Below are 14,830 nucleotides of genomic sequence, written 5' to 3' on the forward strand. Positions count from 1 at the left end.
TCTACAAAGTCTGGCACATAGCCAGTCATCATCCTATCCTACGGCCTCTCAATCTAGACAAAAACGTAGGCAATTCAAAGTAAAGTAAGAAGTTAAGGTGCATTTAAGAGAGCCTTATATGTTTGTAAATATTATTACAAGATTAAAAAAGATAGCGATTATGTTTAAGATAAATTATTTACTACATATTGTACATAGCAGATAATTCTATCACTGAACTATCCCACAGATTGATTGATAGATACCATTCTAAGCGATAACCCGCCAATCCGTAGATGTTATTTAAATGCTATAATATACGACAAATCCTATTGTAAGATCTAATCTTATTTATTATCATATTTTCTACAACCTTTAAAAGGTATCTTTGTAAATGTATCAATCATTTAAATTTAGGAGTTGGTATTAAAGCAGAATGCGGGCTACATTATTATGTAACACTACAAGATGTATTAAGAAAATTTATAAATATAGGAGATTTATATACCTTATAAGCCACTCTTTTGGATGTATGTAGATATCTATTATGTATAGATTATGTCTATACATATATATTATTTATATATAGTAACAGATGTGCAATAGGGAAATCCTTCATTGATTATTTACAAAAGGACTTTGTAAAACCCTTTATTTGAAGACTAGTATTGTTTGCCGTAAATGTTGGCTAAGATCCAATTCAATACGTATCGTGTCAAAATTTTTAAGGAACAAAGAAATTGCAGACTTCCCGAATATAACAAATTAAAATGAAGTAACAAAGATTTAAATAATGACGACGAATAAGCACAATGAATAGTAATGACAATCAAAAAATTACAAGAGATTAATATAATATCTTTAATATTATTTTATCTAGAAATACTGCGAATTTACGTATGAAATATTATATTGCAAACACAATTCATATCAGAAATAAAAAAGTATGTCATTCTGTTTGTTAATTTTCACAACAAGTATTATATCACTAGGACAGATATAGCTTACATTTTATCTCAAATAATAATAAGAGGGTGAAATAAAGAATGAAAATTTGTGTATACCTAAAAGCTAATAGTTAAAATAGTGTAATCTATTTCAAACTCAAATAAAAGCCATCTTAGGATTGTATTATGCCTTATACCTAATTCACAGCGATCAACTTGAATAACTAGGATAACACAAGCTGGCAATTACAGTCTCAAAAAAAAACAGTTCGTAACTATTAGACCATCAAGTTTGAGTAAAATTATATACACGTAAGTACATATAAATACATATTAGGTGATCGGAATCTGTTATTTGCCAGCGAAACAAACAATTTATTACAAATTGGGGCGTCTAAATATTATCTACTTTTGTCGGTGATTTTATGCTCTGAAGATCCTTTGGTAGACTACAATTACAAAAATATTGTCTTTTATAGTTTTATTTTTTACATATATGGAATGGCAAACAAGCTGTCTTACCCACCTACCTACTCTGTATACATGAACAGCACGAGGAGAATTACAAAAGACACTGTGACGGCAATACCACATATGGTTGCCATTCTCGAGTTTTAAGTCAGTATGCTTCCGTACCCTTTAATTTCATTACAATTTCACACACTGTAAACTAGTATGCTATAATATTCAAGCAACTCTGTTGTCTCAGCACTTGATAATTTTTGTAGAAAATCTATCTTGCTATTACCTACTATTATTATTACCACCACCACAGTATGTTGCTATTACTATTACCACCGAATTTGTCTCCGTAAATTAACGTGTTTTTTAGACAAACGACAATATGGAAATACGAGTTTCGGTGGTCACCCCATATATTATTCCCACTATACATCTTCATTGAATAATAACCAGTCTCAATGTATTTACAGGCGCCAAGTTTCGAAGGACGGTTCGCATCCACATTTATGCTATTGTGCCAAGGCTACTAGCAACTGGGCTATTAACATAACATGCTTTAGACCTGCGTCCACGCTATTAATTTGTAAACAGCAACTAGTTAAAGTATAATTACCTATCTATACCTAATGCATATTCCAAGATCATTTAATAATTTTCATTACATATATAAGACAAGGATAACATGCGTGCAAGAAAAGAAAAAATCGCAATAAAACCGGAAAAAAAGAGTTTTGTAACCTTATTATATAACAAGTTTTCACTCTCTTATAAGAAGGTATTTTAACCAATTGACTACAGAATAGATTTGATGATTACTTATTAATTAAAAGAGTTTATTCTAGACCCCGTTATATAGGACCCCATTTTACAGTAAGGTCTTTTCGTGCAATCATTAGGTCATACGACATAAGTAAGTCATATTAGGGTTACACATATACAGGTGTAAAACTAAAGGACATTATTAAATAATGTCCTTTAGTACGTGTCCTGGATTTCTAGTTGTTTACTACATTATTAAATTGAGTCGCAGTATAACCCGGCGGCTTTGAATTGACAGGCGACATGTAACGCTGTCGTCTTAGTTAACGACATGTTAATTCAGTCGGTTGACGTATGTTTCCACTGGATGCAAGCCAATGCAAGTATTACTGAATGGATAATTTCTATCCTTAGCCACTTACAACACCTTCGAATGTGATGAATCACTTATTTTTTATCACAATATCTCAATTACCACAATACGTTTCTAAGAAATATTTACGTTGTCATGGAGTAAACAAGTTTGTTTTGGGACGTTACTGTTATTTTGTTAGAATAATGATAAAAACAAAGAACATGAGAAAGTATCGTACATAATAGCAATCTTGCCGGCCGCTCATAATACGTTATAAAGTATCCAAAAGAAAGATTAAATAAAATAAATATTTTTGGCAACTTTATTTACATATGGAATAACTACTTGGTTTAACATTTCTAACTTTATAATATAAAATGAAAACTTAAATGTTATTCTAATGCCTCAATTACTACTACTACTAACTGCATCAATAGAATCAATATGTTCCGATGAATAATAAAACATGGTACAGCGTTTTTAATGCATAACATGCACTTGTAACTAGATAAATTACGTTAAAATATAGTAATTTGGCATATAATTGTATTACTTCTGTAGTGTAATTAAGTAATTCAGCGACGTAAGATCAAGTATATTCAATTTTTTTTTTGCTTGTCATGGCAAAGAATCTGACGTCCCCTGGACGGTAAGTATTAATCACCTATACACATGAACAAGTTGTCATACGATGCCCGTGGTACCTTTTATTCACTGTCATTCCAGAGGACGATATCATGCCTCTGTACCTGGCAATTTCACTGCGTTACCCTTCAACTGTTTCAGTCTGAGAAAGCAAGCTGCTTGGATGCAATAAATGGGAAAATGGTTATCGCTACCCAGACGACTTTGTACAAAGTCTACATCGATAACAATCGGAGATTAGAGGCCAAAATTAACTTTTCCAATGTATAATAAAATATGTTTTCTTACCTCCTAGGAGTCCATACGTGAGCATCATCATAGTAACGCTTTTGCTATACGTAGAAAGTACAAAAGCGACTGTGGCTATCAAGGAGCCAGCGATACACACCGCCCGACAGCCAAATTTGTTGCATAGCGCCGATACAACAGGACCTACAAAAGATAAGTATTTACAGTTAATATCTGTGTATAGGTTCTTATTGTATAGAGTATGTTTTAAAAGATGTAGATGTACCGATCCGTAAGTTCAGAGTTTTATGCTTATATTTGCAGTTTCTCTAAGTAACACACTGTATTTTTTAAAAATAAGGCTGTTATAAAAACCTATGTATAATATAAATTATTATATAAAAAACGGTTCTGAGATCAACTAAATATCTGGAGGTAAACTATATTACGCTTTTCCCAAAATCAATTTTGATGATTATTTTCGATAAATAATCTAATTGAAGCCTACAATTTATTCAATTATGTGTTAGAAGCAAAGTTTCTACATTGCTTTTCTCAATACTAATATTCACGTTGTTACACAATCATTTGGGCTAGATATAATATCATAGACAATCACGTCAATCAATTTCAATGACACCTGTTCACGGTTTTCATATGTACAAATAGAAGACGTCCTTAATATGATCGTCTACTGATTGTGATGCAATAATTTGATGCCTACTTAAAGATACCACATTAGGCGAGATAATAAACCGAAGGTAAGCTTCGTTCATGAGACACATTTTAAAGACTTTATGGCATTTTCTTGGCAGATTTTTGCAACATCACTGTGTGGATCACAAACATTATTATATCAATATCTTAATTCTTCTGTGAGTGTGTTTGTCACTTAATTCCTCCTAATGGCTGAACTGATTTGAATAAAATTTTGTGTGCATATGTCAATTGTTCCTGAAAACTTTGAAAATACAACAATCCCGTAGGTGATAATTATCACAATAATAAGTAACGTAAATGTACAGATATTTTGACTCCTATAATTAAATAAAATTAATATGAACAAGATGCAATTAAGTATGAAAATAAAAACTACAAAAAGCATGTAGTTTTTTTTTAGATTAGTGTATGTATACTTACTATACATACACAAATTAAACGTAATTAAGGAAAGATGCCTTGTACTCAATGTGAGTACAATCAGGTACAACCACAGGCCGGTGATCACGATGTAAATTCTACGAAACCAGTTCAAGGATCTACCTTGTACACTAGCACAGGTAGATAACTAGATACGATCTATCTAGGTATGCTTTAAATACTACTATTTGTATATGTACATTAAGAACTTCGGATGTTTTGTAACTGATTTATAAAAAGTTGATTTCCCATTTATTGGTTTAATTAGCAAAGATATCACATAATAAAGTAGAATTGAAAATATAATATAGTTTTTATAATTATATTGTGTAAGTATGTACTAAAGATATTATATGTATTAAAATAATCTGTGCAGAAAAAAATAATACTCAAAATGAGTATTACTCTTTAAAAATGTATTAAAGACTATAGTTTCAGATTAATATATCAAAATCGTATTCATATCGGTTATGTTCATAAATTCATTGTGCGCCAGACATAAATTAAGGAACTGAAACTGACTGGGTATTGATGTGCTAAAAATATGTTGAGGTTATTATGTCGGGTCCCTAGATAACCACTGATTTCTCTGTCTAACGTCAAAACAATTATAGTGTAATTACAAATGCATCTAGTCTTAATTATCTTTTAGGCAAAAAGTAAAATATTATTTTCCTTCTTTTCGATCTTTTCTTTAATTGGAAAATGTAAAGTACCTAACTGTAGGTATTGTGTATTATTATTATAGCCTATTTATATTACTACACTTCTATGAACAGATCCTCCTCATAAGAGGAATTTACGTAATATTACCACGCTGACCTCACTATAGTATTTACTATAATATACCTAATACTTGTAATTACATAATAAAAAGTATGTATGTGATTACAATTTGTAGACATATTTATCGATAATTTATCAATATTTTTTTATTTAATGATTCCAATGACTAGCGTATAATTTCTGAAATATTTAGTTAAATAATGATTTAAAGACGAGATTGTGCAGCTTTATACTAATCAGTACGAAAGAAATTAAGATATGAAATATTAATTACACTGCAATGTCACTGAAGTAATATAATCACAGTTAGTAACAGTATAGTTATATAAGGATTAAAAGGGCATATTAACAGATATCATTTGTTTTCGTTTAATAATAAAATTCATTATCGCCTTAAATACACATTAAATAATCTTCAGCGATTAGATTGTGATAAAAGTCAGAAATCTAACAATATTCACCACAATAAACGTAACAGTCATTAAAATACCTCTGACTGCCACTTACGAGATTACAATGATTGCGAAAGTGAAATTATAAACTACATGTAGTATAATTAGGTAAAGGTCAAGTCTTCAAATTTCTTCCCAATTTATGAAGAAAATTTTCAAGACTACTAACCCGTTTAGTACGTTAATCTATATGTATATATATATACATATAGATTACGTACGTTAATATATATGTATATATATATATATATATATATATATATATATATTTAATGAAAAAGAAATTCATTAAATTTTTATATTTACAAACCTTCCTCAGAAATATAATAAAAACATTTAATTCACCATACGTTATATAGTAATGTTTAGATTACAAGAACGGACTCCTCTTATGGAAAATTAAGATATAAAGCTTTAGAACTAAAGAAATAAAGTGTACCTGCAGCGAGATATACTCCTGACAGTAAACTGCCGACCCACGCAACTTTTCCTTTCCCTTCGCCAAAATATGTGACCAACTCTGGGAGAAATATTCCAAAGGTATAGGCAATTCCGTCCACCACCAAGTTGCACATAAAAGAAGCGAAGACGACAACCCATCCATATCCTCCATCTGGGGGTGGAGGTAGGGCCCCATAGTCAAATGCATCGTCATCTTCATCCGCGCCGGCACCTTCCGCGGTCAGTCTTGCTGCCTCTTCGCAGGATGTTTCGCTTTCAGTCTGTAACAATTTTTTTTATATTAATTTCGTAGCCTTTAATACAATCAGGTTTATTTACATAGGTATACGAACATTTAAATACTGAACTGAAGTGTACAATAGTTCTAACGACAATTTATATTATTTTCTAATAAGGAATCTAATGATAAAAGACTTAACTGAAAGTGTTCGAAAACGAAGTATAAAATCAAACGGGAACACATTTTATGTATAATAAGTAGGTATATTTTCTGTTTATATTCTGATTAAATAATTCATTAATAATCTATCGTACAAAATCAGCCAAATCGGAATTATAGCATCATCAAAACAGTATGAGTAACAACAACAATTTGTTTTTATACCCTCATTATCGAATCATAAATATGAAAGCATTACGTCATTGACGATCTTCATTAATATAACTATTGACTTCATTTTATCGTCTACCATCATGAATGTCCAGCCATTATATCCCTAGAAGAATGTCATTTCATAACAAGCCTATAAGGTTCTTTCCGTACTTACACTTTAATAGTCATCTATTATTTCCGGAGACTTGGCACCAAAATAAAATTTGTTTTATTGGTCAACCTTGTTTACAACAAGTCAACATGTTTGACTACTCAGGGAGTTATCACATAATTTTCCTGGCACATTAATGGAAATTTCCGTAATGTTTTATTGTATTTTTATTGTTCGATATTGTGTATTTTCTTAACATTTCGTTAAGAAAATACACGATACAAAATACAGGAGTTACTCGATATATTACGATATAATATAATACGATATAAAAGAAGTAATTGTCATGAGAGATGTAGTGAAACTTACACCAACTATTTAAAGCAACATACACTTTACGTAATATACTTATTGTTCAGATATAGATGTTATGTTTCCTAATCCTGAGTCTGAAAACTACTTAAAAGAAATTGATAAGATTTTGTTTGTTATTAAACAATCGCATTGTCTATCTTATTTGAATTTCATGGTCATTGCCAGTACTATGTTTGCTGTACGTAAAATATTGTTGGATTAATACGACCTCAAGGCCGTATAAGCACGTGGAGTGAATGATTAATAGCATATTTATGGACGGTACATTATGGTATAGTTAATGTTTATGATACACTTATTAAAACCGTATGGATAACGTGACAGACTTCTCACCTTATACCACATTGCATTGCCTATGCCGAGCTCTTGGTTGGCGAAAATTTTAACAGAAAATATACAAATACTACCTTTGCTTACTACGTCCACTTATGAAACCGAGACATTTAAGTATATATGTAAAAAAGATATAATTAGAGGATAAATATTCATCCCAGAGATTTTTAAATTTAGATGAACTTATAACACTGTATTTGGGTGCTTAAATTAATCATTTCAGTTTTTTCGCATTCAGACAGATTCTTTCCTTAATTTAAAATTCTCTCTCTACCTAATTTAATGACTATTGGCGAAATGCCTTCATAAATTAACGAACAATTTCACTTTCACACCACAATAAATAATGAGTATCATATATTGTATATCAGGATGAAATTTTTCTAAATAGTTAACGTACTATAAGACAATGTATATTAGAATAGAAAAAGTGTAATATCTTTTAAAGTTTTTGTTAAAGTTTTTAGAATGTAAAGAAAAAGTTGTAATAAGTAAATATATAATACTATGTTTTCAATTGATTTTTGTATCGTTTACTAGTGTAAATCTGGACAGTATCCAGATAAACACAGTAATTTGAAATTCTACTCTATATGATCATGGACACCCGAGCTTAACGTTAATTCATAGAGTAAGAATTTGTCCTGTCTATGCTCAGTGAACAAATATTATTTTATATGTTACTAAACTCATTTCTAAAAATAAATGTGATATATCGAAACACTTTAATTCACTATATAAACATAAATCACTGCGAACAATGAGACAGTGGTTATAACATTTGAATAAAAATCAGTTCACTACTCCAACCGAAATAGATAATAATAATAATTGCATTGAATTATCATTTTGTTCGATGATGGCAAAGAACAAACAGTTAGCGTATATCTACTGTACTCCATACAATACAAGACCTACAATATTTATCTACACTTAATATCGGTTACAAACTCCATGATAACTTCAATGGACTAACTTTAACAAATATGATTTCTATCTGTAAGACATTCCGTATCTGATCTGGGGCAAGGCGCTGATAAAGCTAATAATCTGAGAGTATCTATTATTATCTAAATGTAGATATTGATTTTTATATATAAGATAACGACAATATTAACACTATATTTCTGAGGTAAAATAAGTTATATATCATATTCATTATACAGAAGAAAATCATGAGAATAATCTTAGAGAAATTCTAACATGAAATATAAGAAATCGCCAAACAAAAGTAATAACATAATAAAATAAGTGAAACGCATCGATGCCACAATCGAGGCTTATTATTATCTCTAGATTTACAGGTATTTTAAACTGATTTATCAAGATACAGGTGGAATCGCTCAATGTATATACCTACAATTATGTAAGCAGACTTCTGTATCTGGCATGCAGCATCTGCTAAAGATTGACTAGTTGATTTCCTGACTTTATAAACTATGGTATGTATTTGTTTTAATATCGAATACTATGATCCTAAATGTACATTATTTGAATGTTCGCTTTAAATAAATTATATATATAATATGTATTATATTTAGGGAATTTTATATCAATAATTATATTATATTTATTAATATAAAACTCCCTCTTTCGTCAAAATATAAGTGTAATAATATTTTTATTCACTCTTTTTCGAGTTAAGTTATAGAGGATTAACCACAATACCTAATGTAGATCTGAAAATTCATATAAATACACTTATACATGGAACTGTGACATGTATTAATATTAACTGACAAATCTTATACATTTCTAAAAAAATATATGTTTGAACCTGCAGGTTACTAGGCTACTATGTTAACAATACATTTTGGCCAACTTCTTCCATCTTATACAAAGTCAAAGGCTTGACACATCGTTGTTGTGCATGTAACCACCATTGTTTGCATATACGATGGATAACCTTGCTAATGTTTACGCTACAAACGAGTCTGGCATAGTGATTTATTTCGTTAGCATAGTGTGTATGCATAAAAATAACTTCCTCACTTCCCTTTATATCTACTTCATCGAATGATATGGATGAATCAATGTATTCGTAATTTAGGAATGCGAAGATCGGAGGATCTATTATGTAACGAATACATTTATATGAACTATTTGATTGTTACAAATGCAATTTCGAGCAGTATAAATAATTTTGTATGTGCCAATGCCAAATGGCTCATATTCTACACAAATTTGAAACTTTCGAAGTTTAGAAAACATTATACAATAGCACTATAAAATAAATTACATAACATACCTACTTGCTAAAATTTGTCTTCTTAAATGTAATTAATTATTCGGCCAACATACGACGTTGGGAAAACTAGAACTCAGCTCAAAGATAACCAGAGATTTTTTTTTTTTTTTTATTTATTTATTTAGGATCAAAAACAGGTTCACAATTAGGAAAGTTATAATTATTTTACATTTTCTACGTACTATGTTATTGTAAACCCAACATGCATGATCACAAATTATATTAAAGTATTAAGATATGTGGGTCGCATACATACTAAACGCATACAAGCTAATATATTTTCTACTTATAATTATGATGGTGTATATGTAGTGGGTTGAATGAGGAAAAGAGATATGAGATATGTGTGTTACAGGTTTTACTAAAGATACGAGGAAAAATCATTTGTATGTGCGAATGTGTGTTTGTACATATGAGTGTAGTGTGGGTGTGTGTGTGTGTTGGTGCGCGCGAATGTATGTGTGTACATCAGTGTGACAAGGGAAAAGAATGAATTATATTATGATTCAATGTGATTATATATACGTAAGACTTTAAGTTTATTAATTACTGACCTTCTAAAACCTATATATGACAATTTGAATATATCCAATTCATTAAAGTTATCATTGTACGACTGCAAAATGCGAGTAATAGGTTTACGAATACCTGCATTAGTTCGACTTGCTTTAATCGAAAAGAGTCTATGGGGGCGTGATGTTCTCATTTCAACTCTGGGGGGTATGTTGTAATATATACTTGATGACATATCTAAACAATCATATTTGTTATTACAGATATCATAAAGCAGCATACATTGTAATTGAGAGCGTCTTAAGCTCAAGCTCAGCAATTTATAATGTTTAAGTAGATCATTATAGGATAGTCTTCTACGAAAAAACATAAAATGTATACGTCTGAGGAACTTCTTTTGAACCATTTCTAGTTTATTCTTATATTTATCATAATGGGGATTCCATACGGTCACTGCGTATTCTAACTGTGATCTTACTAATGACTGAAACAGATGAATATATGTAGAACAGTTTCTAAACCTAGTACCTGATCTCATTATGAACCCGTACATTTTATAAGCCTTATTAATTATACTCTCTATGTGTAAATCAAGATGTAGTTTAGAATCAAGAATTATTCCAAGATCCTTGATGTCGTTAACTTTAGTTAGTATTGTGTTACAGAGTGAATATGGGTAGTTGCTAATTTTTATTTTCTTTGTAAATGTGATGGCTTTACATTTATTCACACTAAGTTCAAGTTTGTTATTATTGCAGTAATTTGTAAAACGATTTAAATCTTCTTGAAATTTAACATGGTCTTCTATATTGTTAATAGTATAATATAATTTTAAGTCATCAGCATATAAAAGAAAATTGCAATGCTTAAAACATGTATTAATGTCATTTATAAATAGTATAAATAAAAGGGGGCCAAGAATGGATCCTTGAGGAACTCCTGAGGTAACTTGTACACATTGAGATTCAAATCCCTTAATAACAACTTTTTGAGTTCTATTAGAAATATAAGACTTGAACCATCTCCAGAGGTTTCCTCTTATACCACAAAAGGCTATTTTTTCTAGTAACATTCTGTGATCGATTCTGTCAAACGCCTTGCGAAAATCAGTATATATGCAGTCTATTTGTTTGTTATTGTCCAGCCCATCAAATAAATAGTTAGTATAAACAAGTAAATTTGTTACTGTAGATCGACGTTGAACAAAACCATGCTGTTGGTTCAAAATTACATTATGGAGACTGGGATATATTGCTTTATGAACTAGTCTTTCGTAAAGTTTTGACAGAGTGGGAAGAATGGAAATCGGCCTATAGTTTTCTACATTCTGTTTTGAGCCACCTTTGTGTACAGGTACAATTCTAGCTGTTTTCCATATCCTAGGGAACATTCCATCACGCAAACATTTATTAAATATGTGGCACACAGGTTTACAAATAACAGCGGCAGTATTTTTTAAGAAATATCCATGAACACTATCTATTCCAACACCTTTACTAATATCTATACTCTTTAAACCTACAAGTACATCCTTCTCTAAGATTTCAAGATTGTTGATAACATTATCAGGTGTTAAACGTTCATCAATGGCGATGTCAACTATATCAAAATTTTCAGAAACAGCAGACTTTTCAAATGTAGATTGAAAAAATGTGGAGAAAGAAGCACATACCTCTTCAGGTGTGTTTGCCTCTGAGTTATTATATAAGACCGAATTGGGTATGTCTGAATTATTATCACGATTGCGAATATAGGTCCAAAGATATTTACTATTTACTTTCATATTGTCTTCAATATGTTTCATATATTTATTATAACATTGTTCTGACTTCATTTTGAATTGTCTCCTGTATATTGAAAAAACATTATGATTAGATTCCGAGTTGAATTTTTTCATGGTTATCCAAGCACGATTTTTTTTTTCATATAATCTAATAAGTTCAGATGTAAACCAGACAGGGAATTTAAAGGGTTTAACAGTTTTTGTGGGTACATGTTTCTTAATTATGTCGTAAATTTTTTCGTAAAACATACTGACAGCATCTTCTGTATTTAATTTTGATAAGAGGTTATTCCATTCAATATTTAAGATTTCATTACTTATTGTCACATAATTTGCTCTCTCTTGAGATAACCAATGACTAAATAATACCAAAGCTGCTTTCAATTCAATCTATACAATATATGTATTTCAAATAAAGTGTTAGGAATATTGGTCTAAACTACCTACACACTACACTAAGAGGCGTGTCCTGGATCGCTTACTAGATCGCTACATGTGTTGTGAAATCAGGGCCGATTGTTCAGTGTGATATTGCCCCCAATTTAAGTATCGTGTGTAGTCTATTTCACACAATCACGATAGCCGATACTAAGTATATATTTCTAATTTTCTGATCAATCATAATAATCTTAACACTCAGATATAACATCAAGGGCAACGACAGGTACAATTCGTAACTAAGGAGATAGCCGAGTGCACTTTAATTCAACGGTGGTATGGGGTTAATAGCGTTACCACCATCTCACTGATTAAGAATTTATTAACAGTGTTTCCATCATCAGTCTCGATTATTTTTGTGTCGGATTTAACCTCATGACTTTTAAAAGAAAAGAGAAAAACTACCATCATATACAAATTTCATGAATACCAAATGTAAAGCACTTCCTTTGCAGACTATCGTATAATTGAATTATTTCAGTACCGCAGCAATTAATAATAATACACGAATGGACATTTTCCTTTATTCCACATAGGCGGAAAATATTACGAGTATGAAGACAAATAAAAACTTCTAATAATTATTTATATTTACAGTTGACATTTTATGATTCCGCAATCCAACAATATATTGTTTTAATTTTAACGGCAGACTGTTTTACGCAATATATGCTCATAAGGAAACCTAGATCAGAAATAACAATGTATATACTCATTTACTTAGATTGATCAAGTTGATTTTACAGGGTTCAATCAATTTAGATGGGCCCTATATATAAGAAAATATAAAGAACATTTCTTGTATTTTTTCCTGTAACATGAATGAATCTGAGAAAAATGCGGCCTGTCAAAACAACCGAGATAAAAAAAAATGTTACATATATATATTTCCAAAATCCTATGACAATTATCGCGTATAAATGTACCAAATGTCATCAAGTCTAGCTAAGAAAACAATCAGACCTAACAGATAATAAATCCACTTTTTCATTAATAAGGTTCACTTTAAATGTATATGTTTTATTTGTTTATTTGTAATATATAAAGACTACAATATAAAAGCAAATGCTAACTATAATTACTTAGTTATATTTCCTGTAACCCAAATACTACATGGGAGATGTAAGCCACTCATGCCATCCATGTGATTTTCAATTACTGTTAATTGTTTGTATCACGCTTGTCGTTACTTCTCGTAAAATACTTGTCTTTAATGTGTTCATTTACTTTTAATTGATTATAAAATATATTTAAAAAATATTAGCCGAATAAACTAGTTTGAGAGCGTCATTGCTTAGTTTACTAGTATACTAAATTAACAATAGACAATATTAGCATAATATCAAACGTAAATAACTCGTATTAACATAAAAAAATTTGTTGACTACATAACTTACTGCCATAACTATATTAGCAAATAAATATTCCGATTTGCAAACACAGTAAATTACAATAAATTACACTTCTAACACCCTCTCGTCCGTCCAACTAACTGGTCTCGATTTCTGTTGTAATTTGATAATGTCATATCTTAATCAAGTCATGATAATATCAAATTAATACTTATGACAAGAATAAACATAATGGCTGCCTGACAAGCAGGACAGTAAACTTCAGAGGACATAATGTCTTTCGGTTTATATGTACTTATTGATTAACTACTGCTGTATGAAAATAGACAGATATTAACAGAAAAACTAGGAACGGAAACGGAAATAATCATACTAATATTTTAAATGTTAAACGAAAGAGTAATACAAAATAATAATATATGCTAGCCTAGTAACAAGTCCTGACTTCCCCTGAGACTAACAACATACATAATATATATCTTGTGTATATACCTATTCTAAAATCGGAAATTTCTCTCTACATACAGATAATCCCACAAAATCACACTCTGTACCAGTGTGTAGTATTCAATAATAATAACAATATTATAAAAATTCGTTAATCTAATAATCATTACTGTCTTGCCTTTTCCAATTGTTTTGCGACCCCGTAGTATCTCCACTGACCTCCGTCAGCCGTCATATTTGGGCTTTTATATACATATATATTCATAGCATCTCTCGAACACATTTTTTTTAAATATATACGAACATTATATATATACGAACAATATGTTATATTTCAATATTAAATCAAATAGTAATAATACCATCTGTTTATCTCATAGCACACGTGCCTCTTTGAAATCACTTGTCACATTAATGTAGGT

At 30.2% G+C, this 14,830-nt stretch overlaps 1 protein-coding gene across 3 annotated transcripts in view; it reads right to left on the minus strand.

The window, feature by feature from the left end:
* Nucleotides 1-14,830, minus strand: part of LOC131844963 (monocarboxylate transporter 3) — a 45,354-nt gene that overhangs the window by 18,196 nt on the left and 12,328 nt on the right. For all 3 annotated transcript variants that reach the window (XM_059193959.1, XM_059193961.1, XM_059193960.1), the window contains exons 2-3: nt 6,193-6,475; nt 3,436-3,579 (exon numbers count right to left, since the gene is read on the minus strand). In XM_059193959.1, coding sequence (XP_059049942.1) covers nt 3,436-3,579; nt 6,193-6,475 — 427 coding nt within the window. The remainder of the gene's footprint in view (nt 1-3,435; nt 3,580-6,192; nt 6,476-14,830) is intronic.

This window comes from Achroia grisella, unplaced genomic scaffold, assembly GCF_030625045.1.
Source record: "Achroia grisella isolate CSIRO2021 unplaced genomic scaffold, CSIRO_AGI_Agris_v1 utg445, whole genome shotgun sequence".
NCBI lineage: Eukaryota > Metazoa > Arthropoda > Insecta > Lepidoptera > Pyralidae > Achroia > Achroia grisella.